Below are 23,968 nucleotides of genomic sequence, written 5' to 3' on the forward strand. Positions count from 1 at the left end.
CTCCAAGGTTAGGCCTATCAGTCTGATATTTCTTGAAATGCTACCTTTTGAAAATGTCTTTATCTGATATCAATTGGATGGGCTTTCGAATATAAAAGATGAGCTGGTTCTCCTTTTTTCCATTTGTAGTTTCCGAAAGATTTCTAAGCTCTTATAGTCTAGGGGGGGATTTGGAGTGTAGTGATTGGAACCTCTCATGACTTGGAGAAATTTATTGGAGAGTCAAAGGTCACGGTCTTATCCGTTTCCTCTCTGATTGCTGTGCCCTTAAGCGTTTGTGTTCATCCCCGAGAGGAATGGTGAATGGGGACTTGGAGACTCCATCCCACAGATGTCTTCTCAAACAGCAGGATGTGCTCACACTGCAAATGTTCACAATAAATCGCACAGACCTACTCACATGAAGTACGATTGCTCACAAGTCCCCCGCCTCAGGCTCCTCAAAGCCTCTAACTTGAAAAATATACTTATTTCAAACCACCCGCAAACAAACTAGTGTATAGGGTAATTAGCCAAAAGACTTAAGCACCCATGACATGGCAAATAATGTGGCCACCTAGGAATTTGACATTGTTCTTAGAACAAGAAAACAACAATACTCTATTCCCAAGGGATACTTATAGCCTATAGCTCATCATTACCAAACGAAAAGCCTGGCCTCAACGAAAAGGATGTAGTCTTACTGAGGGATCGTACAACTTCTAATTCGCATCAAACAGAGAGTAAAGCTATATTGCTGGCCACAGATATAAAAATCAGTGTCAGGAAATAGACAAAGAAGGATCACATTGAACTGTTAGGATGTTTTATCAGAGTACCAACACGCAATTACTTGAGATCAGTGAAAATGATAGCCCTCAGCGAATTGTATAATTATTAATTGTAATATTAAATTGTCAAAGAGCTGGTAATTTAACAGCATGTATCCCACTTTAATTATGAGCAAAACAAATTAGTGTTCAAAAGTATATTCATGCACAAAATGTAATAGGATACATTTTAGTGGTTGCTGTGACATTAATGATGAAAACAAGTATCAGCATCAAACAATACTCATCTGTACAACAGTAAGGCACCCTAGTCTCATGAATATTACCTAGTCAAAGTCGTTCTGCTATGCTCGACAGGTCGTCGTTGCAAATAAGAAATCGGTTCTTCTCTGTAAAAAATTAAATACGAAATAAATATATCTGCTGTATTTGTCCCTGCGTAGGTCTCCAAATGTGGAACGTATTTGCGTTCTAACAGTAATATCCGGAGATACTCTCTTTACCTTAAAGGAATGTTGTGGGGAGTTTTACTTCCTTCTTTCGGAGAGCAGTGAACATGAATGTTACTATGGGGAATGATTGCGTAACATGGGGGAGAGCAAGTACAGGAAGGGTAGTGCTTCTGCTGCTACCCAAGCATGAACAAACAGGTTTGGAACAAATGAGAAGGAGCTATTTACGACCCCCTTAGCTTTAGGGAAAGATACTGAACAAACCTGGGTTCAATACTATTTGAAATCATTTCAGATACTTTATCTGTGCTCGTTTGCGCTAACCTGGCTTCATGAACCAATAAAAAAAGTCCCAAAACTGCAAACCCCGCCCATTCGCCACTCCCAGGCAGACTAAAGCAAACACTCAAAAGTATTTGAAAACTTTCAAATAGGATTTCAACCCATATCTGCTACTGAACACAATTCCAGTCAGGCAGGAACATGAGTGTGTAAGTTACAGTTCATCACAAAAATAAACTCCTCTCAAGGCGGGAATGCGTGGACAATAGCCTAACTTCAGGATCACTAACTGGGCCTCAGGCTCCCTCCACTGGAGACTGGATTTACACGCCGCCTCTCCTCTTAATCCACAATGCACTTACTCAATACAACATGACTCTCTTGAAAACGGAGAAAAAGACAATAAGGTGGCTTTCAAAATGGCAGAACATGATCAACAGTTCTGGAAGTTGGACATGGATTAGGGGTCTCCACAACAGTTCACAATGCAGGCTTATCAGACAGGAGATTGGATTCTACCACAGGCCTGATAATGCATACATTTTCCGCATAAATTATCCGCAGACACAACCACGTCTCCCAAATCGGCTTTGTGAGGATGGATAAATAGTCCTATCCCCGATGTACGTGTGTCTCAGTGTATGCATAAGGCCTTATAGCCAGCACCATAACGGTTGGCTTGGAATCAATGTTGTGTGGGGGGAGGGATATATCAGCTATGATACAAGCAGGCAGATTAGTCTATCAAATAACAGTACTTGCATCATTTTTGATCCCCTTTCATTTTTCTCCTACCACGCCCTCCCCTGGTTGGATCACCGGGTGAAAAATATTACAACTCAATATACAAAACATTAGGAACACCTGATCTTTCCATGACATAGACTGACCAGGTGAAAGTTGATCGCTTTATATTTAAGTGCCTTTGAACAGGGTATGGTAGTTGATGCCAGGCGCACCAGTTTGAGTGTGTCACCACCCAAAGGATATCCAGCCAATTTCACACAACTGTGGGAAGCATTGGATTCAACATGTGACCTCCACTGACTTCTCAACACATTATGTGGTCCTTTCGCTTCCACTCAGCACTGTCACAATGCTGTGTTGACAAAACACCAAGTCGACGCTCTGATTAATGTGAAGATGACACTGCCAAAGAGAAAGACAGCCGTCAAATGAGCATGCATAATACTAAATGCATACTACTAAATCACACGATAAGTGTAATACTCTAAATGTATTGCTTATATTGTATACTTTTTGTATTCAGTCCATACACTCCACTGAACATGTAATTAAAAAGATAATTATATTCTGTGCCATTCATTTGTAGCTAGGTTTCCATCCAATTGGCGACAGATTATCATGTGAATATTCAAAAATCTGCATAAATAAAATATGCGCATTTTCCCACCAGAGATGCGTTTCCATCAAATTAACTTGTTGTGGATAAAAAGTCTGTGCGTGATGACATAGTCCACATAAAAATAACTTTTGTGGTTAAATTCCCATGTACTAAATAAAAATACAAGTTAAATGGGTTTCCATTGCATTTTCAACTCTACTGATGGTTTTGTCACTAACAATGTGTTATATAGCGAATGTGCCACCTCTGGTACTGGCACGTGCGCCTTAGCCAACAGCTTGCAGATATATAGCCTACTTGCGGGCATAGCCTACATGATGAGATTATCATGAACAAAAGAGCAAGATTATTTAAAATTTGTCAAATGGCAACCAAGCATCGATCATCATGTTACCAGAATAAGACCCTCTAAATGTATTGGAAATGAGCATCAAGGTCATCACCTTGCACTTTCACCACCCGGTGAAGTTCAACATAACTTATTTCATCTGTAGCCTAATAATCTGCATGCTTTAGTAATGGGAGGACCACACAACATGTCATCGAGTGACTCCAAGTTTACTTCAATATGATGGTTATTATAGAAATATTTGCACATAAAAGCATTTCTACCTCCATTTCTCGCACAATACATTTTTACAGACATAAAAAGATCCCACCTTGTCTAGCATATTTCGTTTTTTCGACAAATCTACTGTTTCCATTAGGCCTGTCATGACATGTTTTTATTATCCAATGTACTTTACTCGCATAAAAAGGTTGGACGGAAACCTGGATATTGTCTCTAAGCACATACTGACCTAAGGTAAAACAAAGACAGCAACACAAACACATATTTAAAAATATGACATCAGTCTGATTTGATGCCTTATCTAGCAGTTGCTAACTCTCTTTATCCACTTTCCTCCTCCCCACTCTGGTCTCAGCTCTCTCAGAGTGTGCCTTGCAGAAAGGGAAACCAATGGAAACCTGTATTTGGTTGCCTGCCTTACCACTGTGAGCCTGCCTGGGCTGGGCTCTCCTGTTTTTTTCGGATACCCCCAGCAGGCCAGCCGAGTCTGACAGAGCCCCATACATCCTCATCAACCCCGGGACAGGTGGGCAGGACAGGCAGGCCCAGCCCCAGCCTGGGTTTCCCTGTCACTGTCCTGTTGTCTAGGTAAGCCCATGCCAGGAACATTAAGGCCTCGTTATCTGTGCTTCTGACACCGTTCAAAAGGGCTGTCTTCCCTTTTTCTCTCTTTTTTCCCTCCCTCTGTCTTTTCTAATTCCATTATGCGGTGGAGGAGGAGAAGAGTGGGGGAAAGTTGATTGCAGCCGCAGCTGAATTTTAATGGCGCGCCTATTTTTCTCTGCTGTAATTTGAAAATCTGTGACAAATGGACTTCGGCAAGGCGGAGGTTAATTACCTGATGTCGTTAAAGTACATTACTCGCCATTTAAAGCCCCCTCTTTCCTCCCCACCCACGCCGCAACAGACAGGAACAATAGGTGGGGTGCAATTTCAGGATTCGGAGAGCGAGACACAGAGAAAACAACTCAACTCTTAATTATCTTTGTTCTGTTCAATTGCGGCGGCATCGCATTCTGATTTTTTTTTCAGTAAAGTAGCAGCTCTCAGACCCAACCTGACTGAAAACAGTGGTGTGTTATTGTTAAATAAGCCTCTACTTGTCCTTATCGGTGGACCACACAGCATTGAGGCAGCGACTGTATATGCAAAACACAGGTAAGAGTTCAACTAAAACCATGGAAACACCATGCACACATCCCCCCCCCCCCCGTCGGGGATAGATCCAGAATCTCTCTCAGTGCAGCCCATCTAAATTAGCTTACATTTATTTATGTGTATTCAACACTATGTTGGGGTACAAATCTAAGTATGAGGCTTGTTTGGATGTCAACCTCAATATATGTTAATTTCATAATCACCAATTAACGGCATTACAGTAAAAAATGACTTCATCTTCCGCCACCGATTTCTATTTGGCTAGCTACCACCTTATCCAAACGAGAGCTAACCATTAGCAAAAATAAATAAATGAAACCTGAAAAGGACAACTTCTAAATATTATGCATCGAAAACAACCAAATATACAGTATATGTAAATCAGATTTTAGTAAACACATTGTGGGCCTGTTAGGACACAGAAATAACTACGGATTTGACAAATATCCACTATGTTAGATCCGGTTTTTATTTTATGGCGCCAATGATGACATCCTTATGCTATCCCCCATGATCTCTGACCGTATGTATAGAGCAAATGGAATAACAGCAGATTAAACCTCCTCAGAAAACTGTTTCATGTATAGGTCTACCATCTATAAAAAGACAAAACATTTTGTTTGAGCATGGACCTCAAAACTATCAAATGTAGGCCTTTAAGTTAGGCTTTAAACCATTGGTCATATTGACAATTCTTGAGATATAAACATGAAACTCAAATGAATCAAACAAAAGTGAGAATGTTGTTTTTAAATCATACGTGTTGTATTCACTACCTACAGTACAAAGCCACTCAAGGCCTTACAGACATCAAGCCATAGAAATAGAATAATTACTATTCTCTTTCTATGAGTCAAGCAACCTCAGAGCCAAAGGTTTTATCTTCATGTTTATAAAACAACACGCCAGCCTATAGGCTAAGATGAATGACTTCATACATAGTAGTCATCAACACTGATATAATGTCCAGTGTCTTTGAGAGCAAAAGTGTTTGACACGGTCCCATTTTGATTAGGTGTGTTATACAGCCAACGGTTAGAAGTTAAAATGGCTACGTCAAACAAATGTCATCCATCAGCGAGCACAAAGGCTCTCTAAGGCTTTGGCTTAATCCAGTTTATTCTACTGAGTGGACAGGACAAACCACAGAGGGCTAACCAGCATCAGAATGACCACCCAAACACTACGGCAGGGAATTGCCAGGACCTCACAACACGACAGTATCACATTACTTAGGTGTCGATATGATACAGTATGTATTGCCATTGTATTTGTATCACAATTCTATATGTTTTTTTATTTTATTTCACGTTGATTTAAGCAGGTAGGCCAGTTGAGAACAAGTTCTCAGTTACAACTGCGACCTGGCCAAGATAAAGCAAAGCAGTGCGACACAAACACAGAGTTACACATGTGATAAACAAACGTACAGTCAATAACACAATAGAAAAGTCTATATACAGTGTGTGCAAATGTAGTAAGATTAGGGAGGTAAGGCAATAAAATAGGCCATAGTGGTGAAATAATTAATGATCGGTAAGCTGCTCTGACAGCTGATGCTTAAAGTTAGTGAGGGAGATATAAGACTCCAGCTTCAGTGATTTTTGCAATTCGTTCCAGTCATTGGCAGCAGAGAACTGGAAGGAAAGGCGGCCAAATAAGGTGTTGGCTTTGGGCATGACCAGTGAAACATACCTGATGGAGAGCGTGCTACGGGTGGGTACTGCTATGGTGACCAGTGAGCTGAGATAAGGTGAGGCTTTACCTAACAAAGACTTATAGATGACCTGGGGGCAGTGGGTTTGGCAACGAATATGAAGCGAGGGCCAGCCAACGAGAGCATACAGGTCACAGTAGTGGGTAGTATATGGGGCTTTGGTGACAAAACAGATGGCACTGTGATAGACTACATCCAACTTGCTGAGTAGAGTGCTCAAGGCTATTTTGTAAATGACATCGCCGAAGTCAAGGATCGGTAGGATAGTCAGTTTTACGAGGGTATGTTTGGCATGAGTGAAGGATGCTTTGTTGCGAAATAGGAAGCCGATTCTAAATTTAATTTTGGATTGGAGATGCTTAATGTGAGTCTGGAAGAAGAGTTTACAGTCTAACCAGACACCTAGGTATTTGTAGTTGTCCACATATTCTAAGTCAGAACTGTCCAGAGTAGTGATGCTAGACGGGCGGGCGGGTGCAGGCAGCGATCGGTTGAAGGGCATGCATTTGGTTTTACTTGCATTTAAGAACAGTTGGGGGCCACGGAGGGAGTGTTGTGTGGCATTGAAGCTCGTCTGGAGGTTTGTTAACACGGTGTCCAAATAAGGGCCAGAAGTATACAGAATTGTCTGCAGAAGTGGATCAGAGAATCACCAGCAGCAAGTGTGACATCATTGATGTATACAGAGAAAAGAGTCGGCCTGAGAATTTAACCCTGTGGCACCCCCATATAGACTGCCAGAGGTCTGGACAACAGGCCCTCCGATTTGACACACTGAACTCTGAGAAGTAGTTGGTGTACCAGGCGAGGCAATCATTTGAGAAACCAAGGCTGTTGAGTCTGCCGATAAGAATGCAGTGATTGACAGAGTTGAAAGCCTTGGCCAGGTCGATGAAGATGGATGCACAGTATTGTCTTTTAATCGATGGCAGTTATGATATTGTTTAGGACCTTGAGCGTGGCTGAGGTGCACCCATGACCAGCTCAGAAACCAGCTTGCATAGCGGAGAAGGTACGGGGGGGATCCAAAATGGTCAGTGATCTGTTTGTTCACTTGGCTTTCGAAGACATTAGAAAAGGGAGGGTTGGATAGATATGGGTCTGTAACAGTTGAGGGGAATGACCGCGGCAGCTTTCCAATCTTTAGGGATCTCAGACGATACGAAAGGAGGTTGAACAGGCTAGTAATAGGGGTTGCAACAATTGCGGCGGATCATTTTAGGAAGAGAGGGTCCAGATTGTCTAGCCCAGCTGATTTGTAGTGTTCCAGATTTTGCAGCTCTTTCAGAACATCAGCTATCTGGATTTGGGTGAAGGAGAAATAGGGGAGGCTTTGACAAGTTGTTGTGGGAGGTGCAGAGCTGTTGATGGGGGTAGAGGTACATTTACATTTAAGTCATTTAGCAGACGCTCTTATCCAGAGCGACTTACAAATTGGAAAGTTCATACATATTCATCCTGGTCCCCCCATGGGGAATGAACCCACAACCCTGGCGTTGCAAGCGCCATGCTCTACCAACTGAGCCACACGGGAGGCAGGTGGAAAGCATGGCCAGCCATAGAAAAATGCTTATTGAAATTTGATTATCGTAGATTTATCGGTGGTGAGTGTTTCCTAGTCTCAGTGCAGTGGGCAGCTAGGAGGAGGCGCTCTTATTCTCCATGGACTTTACAGTGTCCCAAAACTTTTTGGAGTTTGTGCTACAGGATGCAAATTTATGTTTGAAAAAGCTAGCCTTTGCTTTCCTAACTGCCTGTGTATATTGGTTCCTAACTTCCCTGAAAAGTTGCATAGCGCGGGGGCTATTCGGTGCCAATGCCACAGGATGTTTTTGTGCTGGTCAAGGACAGTCAAGTCTGGAGGGAACTAAGGGCTATATCTGTTCTTAGTTCTACATTTTTTGAATGGGGCATGCTTGTTTAAGATGGTGAGGAAAGCACTCCACCCCTTTGGCAGTTCCATCTTGGCAGAAAACGTTGTAGTTGTGGATGAAAATTGCAGAATCTTTGGTGGCCTTCCTAAGCCAGGATTCAGACGCGGCTAAAACATCCGGGTTGGCAGAGTGTGCTAAAGCAGTGAATGAAGGAAACTAAGGGAGGAGGCTACTGATGTTAACATGCATGAAACCAAGGCTTTTACGGTTACAGAAGTCAACAAATGATAGCACCTGGGGAATAGGACTGGATCTGGGGGCTACAGGGCCTGGGTTAACCTCTACGACACCAGAGGAACAGAGGAGGAGTAGGATAAGGCTAAAGGCTATAAGAACTGGTTGTCTAGTGCATTGAGGACAGAGAATAAAAGGAGCAGATTTCTGGGCGTGGTAGAATAGATTCAAGGCATAATGTACAGAGAAGGGTATGGTAGGATGTGAGTACAGTGGAGGTAAACCTAGGCGTTGAGTGACGATGAGAGGTTTCGTCTCTGGCGGCACCAGTTAAGCCAGGTGAGGTCTCCGCATGTGTGTGGGGTGGGACAAAAGAGCTATTTAAGGCATTTTGAGCAGGACTGAGGGCTCTACAGTAAAATGAAACAATAAGAACTAGCCAGGGCAGCAGTAGACAAGGCATATTGACATTAGGGTAAATGGCGATGAATGGGCAGAGTGGGTCAGTTCGGTACATGAGTTCGAGGCTGGGGTCGACAGGTAAACAAAATGAGGTACCGTGTTATTCAAACAGTCCAGGGGGCATCAGCTATGTAGCCGAGGGATCATAGGGTCAAAAGAGCAGCAATAGGTGAGTCAGGGTGCAGTTCGGTAGTCACTACAATGCTAGGCGAGCAGGGGACACAGCGTTCAGAAAAGCTAGCAGGCCCGGGGCTAGTAGATGGTTCTTTGGCGACACCGTAACAGAATAGCCTGTTGAGACCACATCGGGCAATCACATCGGCAGTCCAGTCGTGATGGATCGGCGGGGCTCCGTGTCGACAATAAAAGGTCCAGGCCAATTGGTAAAGGTATTGTAGCCTCAGAATTAGCTGGTATATGGGCCTAGCTCGGGGCTAGCTCAAGGCTAGCTGGTGCTTTCTTTGGGACAGAGGTGTTAGCTAACAGTAGCCATTCGTTTACAGTTAGCTAGCTGCGATGATCTGGTGTAAGGATCCAGATCGGCAGGAATCCGGTGATATGGTAGAGAGAAGCAGTCCGATATGCTCTGGATTGATATCGCGCTGTGCAGACTGGCAGGTGTTGTCTGAGCTAAGGCTGGCTGATGACTGGGGAAAAGGTGAAGACTGCTTCTCTTCTCTCTGCCTTCTCTCTTTCTTTCTCTCTCTCGGAGGACCTGAGCCCTAGGACCATACGTCAGGACTACCGGGAATGATGACTCCTTGCTGTCCCCAGTCCACCTGGCTTGCTGCTATTCCAGTTTAAACTGTTCTGCCTGCGGTTATGGAACCCCTACCTGTCCCAGACCTGCTGTTTTCAACTCTTAATGATCGGTTATTAAAAGCCAACTGACATTTATCCCTGATTATTATTTGACCATGCTTGTCACTTATGAACATTTTGAACATCTTGGCCATGTTCTGTTATAATCTCCACCCGGCACAGCCAGAAGAGGACTGGCCACCCCTCATAGCCTGGTTCCTCTCTAGGTTTCTTCCTAGGTTTTGGCCTTTCTAGGGAGTTTTTCCTAGCCACCGTGCTTCTACACCTGCATTGCTTGCTGTTTGGGGTTTAAGGCTGGGTTTCTGTACAGCACTTCGAGATATTAGCTGATGTACGAAGGGCTATATAAAATAAACTTGATTTGATGATGCTAGCCGTGGCTAACAACGACTGGTAGCTAGTTAGCTGGCTAGCTCCTGATGGAAGTTCCATCATGTATTGCAATTTGATACTGCAATTGTATTGCAATTTAATGTCCCAAACATATTGCTCACTATTTGTCTGAGGCAGAGGGACGAGAGATTTTCTTCAGTCATGGTAATAAAAATGCTGAAAATGTTGGCTTACCTTTTAAAAGGAAGATGGAGAAAAAGCTATAGAAGGAGAAACACCTGAGTGTTTGCGCAGGAAAAGCTGACTTGCAGTAGCTTAATTTAACCTTCATTCTTTTAGAGAATTCACAGTTGGAGTCAGAGTCTATATAATATCGTAAAAAATAATATTGCGACACTCAACTGTATCGATTTATCCCCCCCATCCCTACCAAACACCCCCATTGACTGATTATACTTTTGACTTTTAAAAGCTCTTTAATTTAATCATTCATGTGGGCTAGTTCAACAGAAAAACATAACAAATTAACTGATGATGGAACTGACAGATTTTCCCCAAAAGGGTAAAAGCACCAGTGTTTGAGACATGATATCTTAACATGACATCACTCACTGTGTAGGATGGTTGAGATGAGCTCAACGTTATTGGACAGCTGGGCTCTTTGGGTGGGACTGCTGAATAGGCTCTCGTGGACCGTTGGCCCTGAGCTAATGATAGTATGAAACTGACCATAAACTGATTCATCCTAAAAAAAAATACGAAAATGTATGCAATCCCTACTGTAAGTCTCTCTGGATAAGAGCATCTGCTAAATGACTAAAATGTCAAATGTAATTCAAAATAATCTGCCCGATAGTCCATTCATCCTTACAGAAGGAAATGGGTCACTGATGCTTCTTTCGTCTCTGTGTATTGTGTGAGGTGGGTGGGTGGATGGATGTGGGTGACGCGGTGATGAAAGTAGCCGCTGACATTGAATGGCCTAACGTAACGCATCAGATATCACCACGGCAACATATATGCCTACCAAGAGTGAGAATTTCATTGGTGGGATGTCTAAACGACCATCTGTCAATAAAACGCATCGTGCCATGCAGATACTGCTTTGTCCATCCCATTTTAAATGAACATAACACACAAATTACTCTTCTTGAGTAAGTAACAACACTGTGCCCTCCACAGCTATACTCATTACAGTTTAATGAGTTCTATTTTATGATTATTTTATGATTTTGAGCGAGTAGTTTAGCTTGCATAGGGGTCCCATGGCAATGACAAGCAAGGAAATGTAATCTTTCTGAGGTGTAACAGGGTAATACTCAAAATGAAATGTGAGTTGGGAATCAGTCCATCACCAGAAGTGTTCTAACAGTCATCAGTGTGTCATTTGAAATGCCTCGTTCGGATTCTGTGACCCGAACAAGAAAGGGCTATGCTGAAAATGATGAATCAAAGATACTGTACATCACATCCAACATTAACCTGAAACGGCCTAGTTTTATAACCAGGCTAGCGCCTGAGACCTGACCTTACATAACCTTTCCTCCTCTCCCTGGGCCTCCGGGCTGACCTGCAGAAGTAGCAGGCGAGCTTTGTCATCACTTACTGAAATCGCAGTGTCCTGACCACCCAGGCACACTCTGATGCTCGCTAATCAACCACTGCCTGGCAACACCAGTCCGCCACTCTAAGATCTGGCAAGTCGATAAGAAGACTCAGCGGCTCTGAGTCGCAGCACTCCCACGGATATAAAAAAAAAAAGCACCTCTCTCAGGACTGGACTGCCCATGAAGAAAATCATCTCCCCAGAAGCATGGAGAGAGAGAATGAGTAGGGTAAAAGAGGGGGAGTGATAAAAAAAATGGAGAAGATAGTTATCTCTATAGCAAGGGTGTCAAGCTCATTTTGCACTGCGCGCCACAATCGGACTTCACCAAGGTCTGGAGGTCTGCACTTACAATTTAGTATATTTCCTCGCCGTCAAAAGTTATAAAAAAAATTGTCCTCTATCCATCAATTTCGGAATTTGACACTCCCTGACTGTCTAGATTTAGTTTCGATTACTTTTTAGCAAGTTTGACAGGGTGAAAAGTTTATAATTGTAGATCCATTATCACTTCTACACAGTTGAGTTATTTCAATGTCGAATCATTTTCAATTTTTTTATGAGAACAAATATGTTTATTTATTTACTCAAACCACCGTGGGCCAGATTGAATGGGCTCGGGCCGTATGTTTGACACACCTGGTCTGTAGCTACAGTAGATTGTCAGGTAACTGCTAAAGTAATGGAAACTCTTCAGTAAATGTGGGATAAAAAGTATATTGAAAGCAGGTGTTTCCACACAGGTGAGATTCCTGAGTTAATTAAGCAATAAACATCCCATCATGCTTAGGGTCATGAATACAAATATTGTATTGGTAGCCAAAATACATTATTTTGGCTACCATGGCTATGCCCCCATAGGATGACAATGCCCCCTACCACAGTGCACGAGTGGTCACTGAATGGTTTGATGAGTATTAAAAATGATGTAAACCATATGCCATGGCCGTCTCAGTCACCAGATCTTAAGCCAATTGAACACTTATGGGAGATTCTGGAGTGGTGCCTGTGACAAGTGTTTTCCACCACCATCAGCAACACTGTTGCATCCCTCCAATAGATTTCCAGACACTTGTAGAATCTATGCAAAGGTGCATTGAAGCCGTTCTGGCTCTTGGGGGCCTTATTAAGACACTATGTTGGTGTTTCCTTTATTTTGCCAGTTACCTATATGACTACAAACATTATGTCAACACATTTCAAGAGGGGACTTTTTCAGTATTGACATACAAAAAGCTAACTTTCACATTCTTCCAAAAACACCAATTCATGGAAAAAACACAAGGCTACAAAAGACCTTAAATGACTTGCTTATTTACCAAACACCACATCCTTACTCAGTGGTTAACAAGCTGGCCCCTACAGCAGAACAGTCACCACAACCCCATTCCCCTTTCCTTGTGCTATAACTGAAAGGAAAACGCCACTCAGCTCCAAACAATTAAAGTGCACTACATAAGGGAAAAGGTTGTCACTTGGAATGCACCCTTTGTCTGGCATTCATTTGAGGGTTATATTATTCAAGTACTCCGCCAGACTCTTTTTGAAGCCGTTTGTATTTTTCTGAGGGCTTCAGATTTGATTGAGAGCTTCTTTATGGTCATAACTCCATTGTTCTGATGGAGGACTGCATGAATAAACTACAGCAGGGTCCAATGTGTTGCCTCACTTCCCTGATAAAGGCCTAAGCTGTGAATGATATAAGAGGCTCTACAGTCTACAATCACATTGAACTTCACCATTGTCAGTATTATTCCCATAAAAACAAAAGGATCAAACTTATCTTACACACAATGCACATCCACAGTTGAAGTCGGAAGTTTACATTCACCTTAGCCAAATACATTTAAACTCAGTTTTTCACAATTCCTGACATTTAATCCCAGTAAAAATTCCCTGTCTTAGGTCAGTTAGGATCACCACTTTATTTTAAGAATGTGAAATCAATGTGATGTCAGAATAATAGTAGAGATAATTATTTCTTTCAGCTTATATTTCTTTCATCACATTCTCAGTGGGTCAGAGGTTAACATACACTCAATTAGTATTTGGTAGCATTGCCTATAAATTGTTTAACTTGGGTAAAACGTGTCGGGTAGCCTTCCAAAAGCTTCCCACAATAAGTTTGGTGAATTGTGGCCCATTCCTCCTGACAGAGCTGGTGTAACCGAGTCAGGTTTGTAGGCCTCCTTGCTCGCACACGCTTTTTCAGTTCTGCCCACAAATTGTCTATAGGATTGAGGTCAGGGCTTTGTGATGGCCACTCCAACACCTTGACTTTGTTGCTCTTAAGCCATTTTGCCACAACTTTGGAAGTATGCATTGTCTATTTGGAAGACCCATTTGCGACCAAGCTTGAACTTCCTGACTGATGTCTTGAGATGTTGCTTCAATATATCCACATAATTTTCCTCCTCATGATGTCATCTATTTTGGGAAGTGCACCAGTCCCTCCTGCAGCAAAGCACCCCCATAACTTGATGCTGCCACCCCCGTACTTCACGGTTGGGATGGTGTTCTTCGCCTTGAAAGCATCCCCCCTTTTCCACCAAACATAACAATGGTCATTATGGCCAAACAGTTCTATTTTTGTATCATCAGACCAGGGGACATTTCTCTAAAAAGTACGATCTTTGTCCCCATGTGCAGTTGCAAACCATAGTCTGGCTTTTTTATGGCAGTTTAGGAGCAGTGGCTTCTTCCTTGCTGAGCAGCCTTTCAGGTTATGTCGATATAGGGCTCGTTTTACTGTGGATATAGATACTTTTGTACCCGTTTCCTCCAGCATCTTCACAAGGTCCTTTGTTGTTGTGCTGGGATTTATTTGCACTTTTCGCACCAAAGTACGATCATCTCTAGGAGACAGAACGTGTCTCCTTCCTCAGCGGTATGACGGCTGCGTGGTCACATGGTGTTTATACTTGCGTACTATTGTGTGTACAGATGAACGTGGTACCTTCAGGCGTTTGGAAATTGCTCCCAAGGATGAACCAGACTTGTGAAGGTCTACAATTTTTCTTCTGAGGTCTTGGCTGATTTCTTTTGATTTTCCCATGATGTCAAGCAAAGAGGCACTGAGTTTGAAGATAGGCCTTGAAATACATCCACAGGTACACCTCCAATTGACTCAAATGATGTCAATTAGCCTATTAGAAGCTTCTAAAGCCATGACATCATTTTCTGGAATTTTCCAAGCTGTTTAAAGGCACAGTCAACTTAGTGTATGTAAACTTCTGACCCACTGCAATTGTGATACAGTGAATTATAAGTGAAATAATCTGTCTGTAAACAATTGTTTGAACAAGGACTTGTGTCATGCACAAATTAGATGACCTAACAGACTTGCCAAAACTATAGTTTGTTAACAAGAAATGTGTGGAGTGTTTGAAAAACAAGTTTTAATGACTCCAACCTAATTGTATGTAAACTTCCAAACTTCAACTGTATGTGCACTAAATGTGTATACTGTGTATGTCCTGTAGTGCTGAGCAATTAGTGCTTTTTGACATTTTCAATATCGGTTTAGATTTCTTTAAACAAATGCATTATGTGGGTTCACTGCTGCAACAACTCAGAATAAAATAATTGATGGTAGTGACTGCCCATTACTATCACTTATTAGGCTCTAACCATCATTTATTCACGTGACTTTACTTAAATAAAATATTGTGGTTGTTTATATCACACATTTGTTTTTAGTATGATGATATTATTTCATTAATACAACTCCAATGACTGCCCATATCTGCACATCACTTATTAATAAACCATCCTTCATTCATATTACTTTAATAAAATATTTCAGTTGTTATGTACATATAAAAAATCTATATATATATTTGATGATTTATTATTTTATTTCAAGGCATTATCTAATCTCTGCTCAGGCAGCCAGCCATCTACCTCTGTTTCCCAAAGAGTCATCCTTCAGGCTAGCAGGCTAGCCTAGCTGGCTAGCTGCCTGCTGTCTGACAAAATCACCATTTCAGCAGTTCTTCAAAGTAGATTTTAAGACTGCTAAATAACACCTATCACTCTATTAGATGCATTGTCGGGTAGAGACACCTAAACAACTGCTCTCTATCCCTCTCGTTTCTCTCTATCGCTCTCAGTGTCAGTCTGCCGGCCCCACAAGCAGGCGTGAACCAATGAAAACAGGTAGCTTATAGGCGTAATGGATTCTGGTCATTGTAGTTAATTACCACATTTACTTCACTTAACTTAGATGAGTTGGACAACATGTCCCAGAGAGTAATCTCTCTAGAGAAACGGCACAAATGGCGCAGTGAGTGCACAGAAAAACATTTTACTAAATGGAATTCAAATAATTTAACTGATGTTGGTCATTTACTTCCTTCTTTTTTTTTTTTTTACGAAAATAAACCAACATTTCGGTTAATCGCTGAGCACTACTGTCCTGTATACTTTCAACAAAATCATGCATAGATACACTTCCGACTGAGATGCTTACCTTGCTCTGCGGCTGTGGCTCGCGTTTACCTAGATGCTGTCCCATGTTGTCGACAGAGACTGTGGAGAAAAGAGAAGAATGGTAGCAGACCCATCTGGAATTACAACACTCCTTTTAAAATCGGAGACAGTCGGGTTCAGTGGCAGCAGAGCTGACGTAAAAAAAAAGAGAAACACTACTTCATAAATCACTCTCCCTCCATTCCCCACCCCATTCCACCATCCCCCAATGAACCAACAACCAACAAAATTAACAAAAGAGGGAAAAAAGAGAAAAAAACAAAAACAGATCACGCAAAAACATCAAGGAAAACAAAAACCTAAACAGCAAGGCAGACTGTATACGTTGCAGTGCATGTGCAGACCTATTTACACGTGTGCATGTGTCTCTGTGTGTGCACATGTTTGAATGCAAGTTTGTGTATATGCAGGTGTACAAGCACCTGCGAGGCAACAGCCTCAGGCAAACAGGCATAGTGTCATTCAAAACGTATTACTTGTAAAAAAAAACTTTATTTTAGACTTTTTTCTTTGACTGTCATTCTATCCCCGGCCCAGCAACTCCACTCCCACTTGTCTCCAGTTCCACATCCCAACCCTCAGTTTCCGTCAGGCTATCCCACCTATCTCTGCTGCCACCCTCTTTGGATTTCTACGTGCCATATATATATATATATATATATATATCTTTCAACTATGCTGTGATGTTTGATATACAATTGTAATCTAATCGAATAGAATCCACAGATTGTGAGTTGAAGATAAATACTTTCACTAATAAGAGTATTAGTATATTAGTAACTGACTGACCAAGTCTCTCCAGATCTCCAAACATTGCTACTTCTAGGGTCAATTTTAGATTAATGTTATGCATTTTCAGCCATTCCTGAACCGGAGAGCAGAAACAGGCTACCTGAGGGCAATACCAGAACAAATGGTCTATTGATTCTGTATCCTCACAACAACATCTGCAGAGCTGTGATGATTGTATGCCCCATATATTCAACATTTTGTTGGTGGCAAGAATTCTGTACAATCATTTTAGCTGAAAGGCACGAAGTCTTGAATCTTGCGTTGTTTTATTCATCATCTCATAAACCCTGTGCCATGGAATTAGTACATCAACAATCACTTCCCAGCTATTTTGCAATCTGTATGACACAGCTGTCAACATCCTGGTCCTCAAAGGAAACTGGTATGCTTTCCTATTTATCCTATTTTTGTTCCTCTGCCAGTTTTGATCCTTTATATTGGGCAGAGAGCCCAGTTCCCTACCTCCTCCCGCTGCCACCTGCCTCCTCGATTTGGGGTAATGCTTTAATCAGTTGGTTGTAATCTTGGATTGAGCAGACCTTCCTATACAATTCCGATAACTCAATGAAAGACCTTTAGAACCATTCTAATTTACAATATAATTTAAAAACAAAAATACCGTTTTGAAACATCTTTTTGATAAATACAGGTCTTTTATCAACCAGCACATTTGAGTTCAACCATAATATTTGTTGTAATATTTGTTCTCTCTTTTCTGGGGGATGAAATTGAAACCAACTCTGCAATGCTTGTTTGAAAAAGAAATACTTTGAACAGAGTTTCACTTGATTAATTAATCGAAAATTAGACATGGCAATCTGCACAAAAGCAAAAAGGCCATTTTTAAACAAAGCTTTTCTTAGTAATCTACTTGAGAACCATTTTGGGTTCAGGTAAAACTTTTGTAGAAATGAAGCTTTTAGAGAGAGGTTTAGTGCTTTTATATTTAATAACATCAACCCACCCAGTTCATATTCATTATAGAAATAGGCACGCTTTATCTTGTCAAAATTAGGTTTGAGTCCAGAGAGGCCAGAAAATAATGAAGAATTAAATCAATTGGATGTGTCCTGTAATAACATCGATCCAATTGACAAGGTAATGAAGAATAAATCCAGCATCAATGTCCCAATCTCATCTTTACCTTAACAAAAGGTCAATATCTCAAAGCACACATCCTCCCTCATGCCCGAAGCAAATCACCACATGAAAACATTGAGCAGAACAGTCTGGAAATAGAGACAAAGCCATGGACTGTGCGGCTGATGAAACTTCTCACTGTTCTGGCAGCAGCGGAGCGCTGTTTACCGTACATTTCAAATTCAGATAATACACTTCCAGTGTCTCAGAGAGTGAGATCATGATTTTTTTTTAAAGCACTGAGCGTGGTGCCCACACTATGCTTGATATAGCGTTTGAATATATCACAAATCTCAGGGCCTATACCCAAGGGGGTTTGCACAGCACTACGCACTGTTGATCCTAACAACTGAAGGATACTTTTGGACAATGAAATAAGGAGAAATACTGAGCATGCTGAAACACTTCAATTGACTTTTAATGGCATTGAGTGAATCCGAGATGTGATCCCTGTATGCTGGCAGCTATGAACCATTTTTGTTACATTGTCTTTTGTTGGGACTGAACTCTGCCCTAATTAGGTGTGACAGTAGCCTAAACAGTACGAGAGGTGAGATGGTTATGTTTTCTGTCACATGGGGTTTCAAATGGGTCCTGATATCATGCTGTAATAGGGAGCCGTTTCAATAAGCTTTAGCATTCACAGTAGGGGGGGAAACAGGCTTTATTTGACCTCTGGATAAATGCATGGATCTGCACTAGAAATAGGCTCACCTAAGGGGCAATCTGTGATTGATACATCAATTTTGGGACTTTAAAATTTATTATATATAGTATACTCATTGATTATTGAAGAAAATAACTTCAAAATACCTCATGAGCTTAGTTCTGTCATACCCCATCAGAACGCAAAATATAAGCTTGTTTTACTCCAATGTTTGTAAACAAACACTGTATGGCCTCAAAACAGGTATATTTTTTATTAAATGGATGGTTGGTCCTTGAATCCAGAGCTCAGTCTATGAATTTGAGTGGTTACTTTTCTTCAGCGCCATCCCTCAGCTTTTTCCCAAAACAGTGGTGGAGAGGAGCCTTATAATTATTTGAACTGCAGATTGCCCCTTTAATATTCACAATATTGCAGCGGCAACAATCTAATAACTTTTCTGTTACGATTACCGTGTAGCGGATGTGATTGTAAATGTCAGTTTAAAGTAAGGTGCGGGAACAACCTTTTCTCATGGACATCATAAAAGAAAGTTACAAGATGACTACCTCTGCAATATAGTGAGTATTACCTACAGCATGTACAGTCTCAGGATGATTACCTCTGCAATATAGTGAGTATTACCTACAGCATGTACAGTCTCAGGATGATTACCTCTGCAATATAGTAAGTTTTACCTACAGCATGTACAGTCTCAGGATGATTACCTCTGCAATATAGTGAGTATTACCTACAGCATGTACAGTTTCAGGATGATTACCTCTGCAATATAGTGTGTATTACCTACAGCATGTACAGTCTCAGGATGATTACCTCCGCAATATAGTGAGTATTACCTACAGCATGTACAGTATAGAGCAGATTAGTGCATTTTTGTAGAGGCCAAATGTAGCCCTTGACGTCTCATACAGTATAATACTGCATATGGCTTAAGATTATAAACAGAGAACAAAGCAGCATCTTGATAGGCATTCAAATGAAATATGTCTTTCAGATCCAGAGCCAAAAACTCCAGCTTTGTTGCTACGGGCCTTTTATGATAGACTGCTGAAAGCAAAAAGAGGAGTATATGCGAGTTGCTCTGTGAATTCAACTTTTCCCTTCAAAACAAAAAGAGGTCTTAGCTGATCAGAGTAGCCTGGTGATGATTCCCCTGTCCCTTTAAAAGGGCGAAAAATATATCACAATTGTTGGCAAGTAGGCTCGTTTACAGTAGGCTCGTTTACAGTAGGCTCCCTAACCCATGGTCTTTTCTGATTCCTAAGAACTACGGTAGTCACGCACAGCCACGACTTCCGCTTACTACAAAATGGAATACATGTTGGCTTCGGGAATTAATCTACTGTTACAACTGCCATATAGCCTAAGCTTTGGCGAGCTCAGCTCTCTTATGGAGCAAGGCCCTGAAACAAGTTTTAATCCTTTCTTAAAACAACACTCTCTGGTGTGAGAGGGCTCAGTCATGTAAGCATGGTTACGTAGTTCAGTAGCTGTATCCAAGAAAGACAAACAACTAGGCTAGATGAAAATGTAACGCAGAAAACGAATTGACAAAGACTAGCAAACCAAAGTAAGACGCCGACCCTTCAATACACTTTGCTATCTTTCTCCAGACTAGAAATATTGAAATGTGTTCATGGCTTTGCCAGTGAACAAGGCCACTTTTCCAGTAACCACACTGACAATGTGTTAACATTCTTCCCAATGTTGTGAGTGTGAAAAACTCTGTGAACGTATTATCCGCAAGATTCTGGCAAACCAAAATAACATCCAGCGAATATCTATGTCACAAAGAGTGGTGAGAGGATACAGATGAGATGAGGTTTCCCCTCACAAAAATATTACACAACCACAGCTGGAGCCTGCGAGGACTTGCAAAACATGGGCGTTGCAGAACACTGAAAGAAAAATCCATACTGTAATTAAACTTCTACACAGCAGCCTCCAATCCAACAAAAGAAGCTCCGTTCCTTGCCTTTTTGCACATAAGATTCTATGACTCAAACACTTTGCAAATCAATTGGGGGGTAGACTACAGGCAGGGGAAGAGAACATACAGAGACACACAGTGGATGAGAATGATAAGGGAGAACCATATAGGTCTTACTCTCTCATACACACACACCCCTCTGGGGATATGAACTTTGCATATTCTATTTGAAGGTTGTATGGGAGATACAGCACCAGGGAGGCATGCTATTTATAGGACAACCTTCCTCACATATAGGCCAGCACTCACAGCACTGCAGCACTCAAGAGCCATCAATGCATATGAGCAATTATCTATATTCCCTCTGACTAAGTTCTGCTTGTGTGATTGCTCTGCTGCTGTCTGTTACCTAGGACCATGAGACTCAAATACTGTGAAAATCAAACAAAAATATTTTCATTTGGTCTGGCTGAGAGGCTTAATTCATTACAAAATACCTCATACACTTTTCCTCATATCAACATACTGCCTTCTGACTTGGTTGCCCATCTACTGTCAGCTGTTATTTTGTTTTATAGTTAGTAGTTAATGTTTTTTTTATTTTTTATACTAGTCCCATAAGAAACTGGGAGTTTGATTAAAATGAATGTTCATGCTCTATCCAGGGAGGATGTAAATGACTGCTCACCCATAGCGTAAGAGAGGAGAGCCCATCATTTTTAACATGTACCAACTTGGAGATAAAAGGTATCACAGCTCAATTCATGAGCCATACCTCCATATCTCCATACGAGAGTGATGGCTTTAAGTATCAACAGAAAAAGCAATCTTCCTTCTCTACAGTGAGAAACGGATAAATAAGTATTCATTTCTTCTGCTTCCCAACCTGCGAGACTGAAACGGATATCACTTTCCTGCAACATAAATTGCCCTTTAGGGATAAACGGCTATTTATGACTGCTGACAGAAGGAACTATGGATTACCCTGTAATACAAACAGCGGGCACAATAAAACCAAGACACAATGCGATACACTTCTCAAGTTTGACAGAACGAACACATATTCTTGTTCACATCATTGGGTGTATACACTTTACAGGCTCGGAGAACAACAAACCTAAACGTTGTTCTAAACATTTGAGTTTCTATTTAGCCTGCTTGGGAATCCTCCTCTTTGACACGTTATTCTGGTCACTGTACCAAACACAAGGTCAGCGAGCACACTGAGTGAAGTAGACACTCTATTTGGAGTTAGCTCCGGAGATTGGGAAAGACAAGCAAACAATTCACAGTGCTGCTGAGCAGTTTTTCCATGGGGCTAAGATATCATTCTAAGATATCAGGGTATAACGGTCCCATAACTCACTCCCTCTAAGTCCTCACATCATCAGTGTTAACTAGCCATAATGATAAACTCCCAGAAGGTATAGCATGCCAGTAGCATCTCCCAGCTGTGTGTGGTCTTCATAGGGGTGAGAAACACTGCCCTCTCCATGGTGCTGAATGCAGACCAATACACTCACTCATCATCTCGGTCTGTCTCACACACACAAACAGACTTCATGTCATTATATCAGATAATGGATCCATAGGTGCCAGGAACGTGTGGGGCTGGTGTGTGTGTGTGTGTGTGTGTGGCTCTTCCATGGAAAATGAGCTAATATACAGACGTCCTTGTGGATGGTGGACAAGTGCTTCATTTAACCCTCCAGGTGCCCAAGGGCTTATGTAACCCACTTGGAGATACTAAGTCCCTGGTAGTGACACTAGAGCCAGGGTCAGAGGTCAACATCTGTCCTTGGAGAGAGCATCTGGTGTACAGCAATCAGGGTCGTGCTCGTGAGGGCACACAACATATATATTTTTTTGCAACAGAAAACAAAAAAAGAAATGTTTCTTATTGGACAAGTGCAATGGAATCCAAGATGGCGTAGCAGTCGGACGTGTGTTTGTATTGTCCTGTATTGTCCTGTCGCGTGTAAATAGTAAATAGTCTTCGTATTTTTCGTATACATTTCGTATATATTTTAATTTCATTTTCCATCTAGGAACTGAATATACATTCCTACATTCCGCCTCACCCAATGTGGTACGGACCTGCTATTTTTTTAATACTTTAGAACCGTAACCCCAAGCAGAAGCTAGCCAGATAACTAGCTACTAGCTAGTAGTCAGTTAGCCACTGCTGCGGTCTTCACCCTCAACTCGGACACAGCCAGCTTCAATACCGGGCCAATACCTGCCAGTCTGCAAGCGCGATATCAACCCAGAGCATATAGGACTGCTTTTTCTCTACCACATCACCGGATTCCTGACGCAAGCTCTGGACAATTACACGTATCATCACAGCTAGCTAGCTGCAACCGAGTGGCTACTATGGCTAACACCTCTGTCCCGAAGCAAGCACCAGTTAGCCTCGAGCTAGGCCCATCTGCCGGCTAGCTGCAAGCGCGATATCAACCCAGAGCATATAGGACTGCTTTTCTCTACACATCACCGGATTCCTGACGCAAGCTCTGGACAATTACACCGTATCATCACACGCTAGCTAGCTGCAACCGAGTGGCTACTACTGGCTAACACCTCTGTCCCGAAGCAAGCACCAGTTAGCCTTGAGCTAGCCTCGAGCTAGGCCCATCTGCCGGCTAGCTGAAGAGGTCTACCAGCGAATTCTTGGGCTACAATACCAGCTACAAGCTAATTAGCCATTTTTTTGCCGCTGCTAGTAGCTTTTACCTTCTGCACAGACACCAGCCCTGTTATTAGCCTGGATATTACTCACCAATTTACCAGCATCGGACTGTCTCTCGACAACAACGCCGGATTCCTGCCGTAATCCTGAGCCACTGCTTCTGATCCTCACAGCTAGTTGCGGCTAGCGCAGCTAGCGCCACTGCCACGAAGCTAGCACCAGTTAGCAAACACAATTCTACAATTCACAACCTCTCTTTCGCCATCGCCATCTGGCTTGGATTCTCTGTCGACACAACCACGTCTGAGCAGACCCCCTCCGTCTGAGCAAACACCCCCGGGCTACTAACTTTAAAAGCCGCGTGCTAGCTTAGTGGAGGCCTCTCTGCTCTCCATCTACGGCTGGCCCCTGGACACTATGATCACTTGGCTACATAGCTGATGCATGCTTGACTGTCCATTAATTCACGGTATTCCATTCTGTTTATTTGTGTTTTATCTGTCGGCTCTGTGCTTTAACTCAGGATCTGTGTGTAGTTAATCCGACCCTCTCTGCCTAGTCGTCGCCATTTTTACCTGTTGTTGCTGTGTTAGACTAGCACCTGTTATT

At 42.0% G+C, this 23,968-nt stretch overlaps 1 protein-coding gene across 1 annotated transcript in view; it reads right to left on the minus strand.

Annotated features, from left to right (window-relative positions):
- LOC111965263 (myelin basic protein-like) overlaps positions 1–23,968 on the minus strand; it is a 51,668-nt gene that overhangs the window by 18,876 nt on the left and 8,824 nt on the right. The window contains exon 2 of the mRNA XM_023989338.2: positions 16,119–16,177. Within this exon, the coding sequence (XP_023845106.1) occupies positions 16,119–16,163 (45 nt within the window). The 5' untranslated portion in view covers positions 16,164–16,177. The remainder of the gene's footprint in view (positions 1–16,118; positions 16,178–23,968) is intronic.

Source organism: Salvelinus sp. IW2-2015, linkage group LG6.1, assembly GCF_002910315.2.
Source record: "Salvelinus sp. IW2-2015 linkage group LG6.1, ASM291031v2, whole genome shotgun sequence".
NCBI lineage: Eukaryota > Metazoa > Chordata > Actinopteri > Salmoniformes > Salmonidae > Salvelinus > Salvelinus sp. IW2-2015.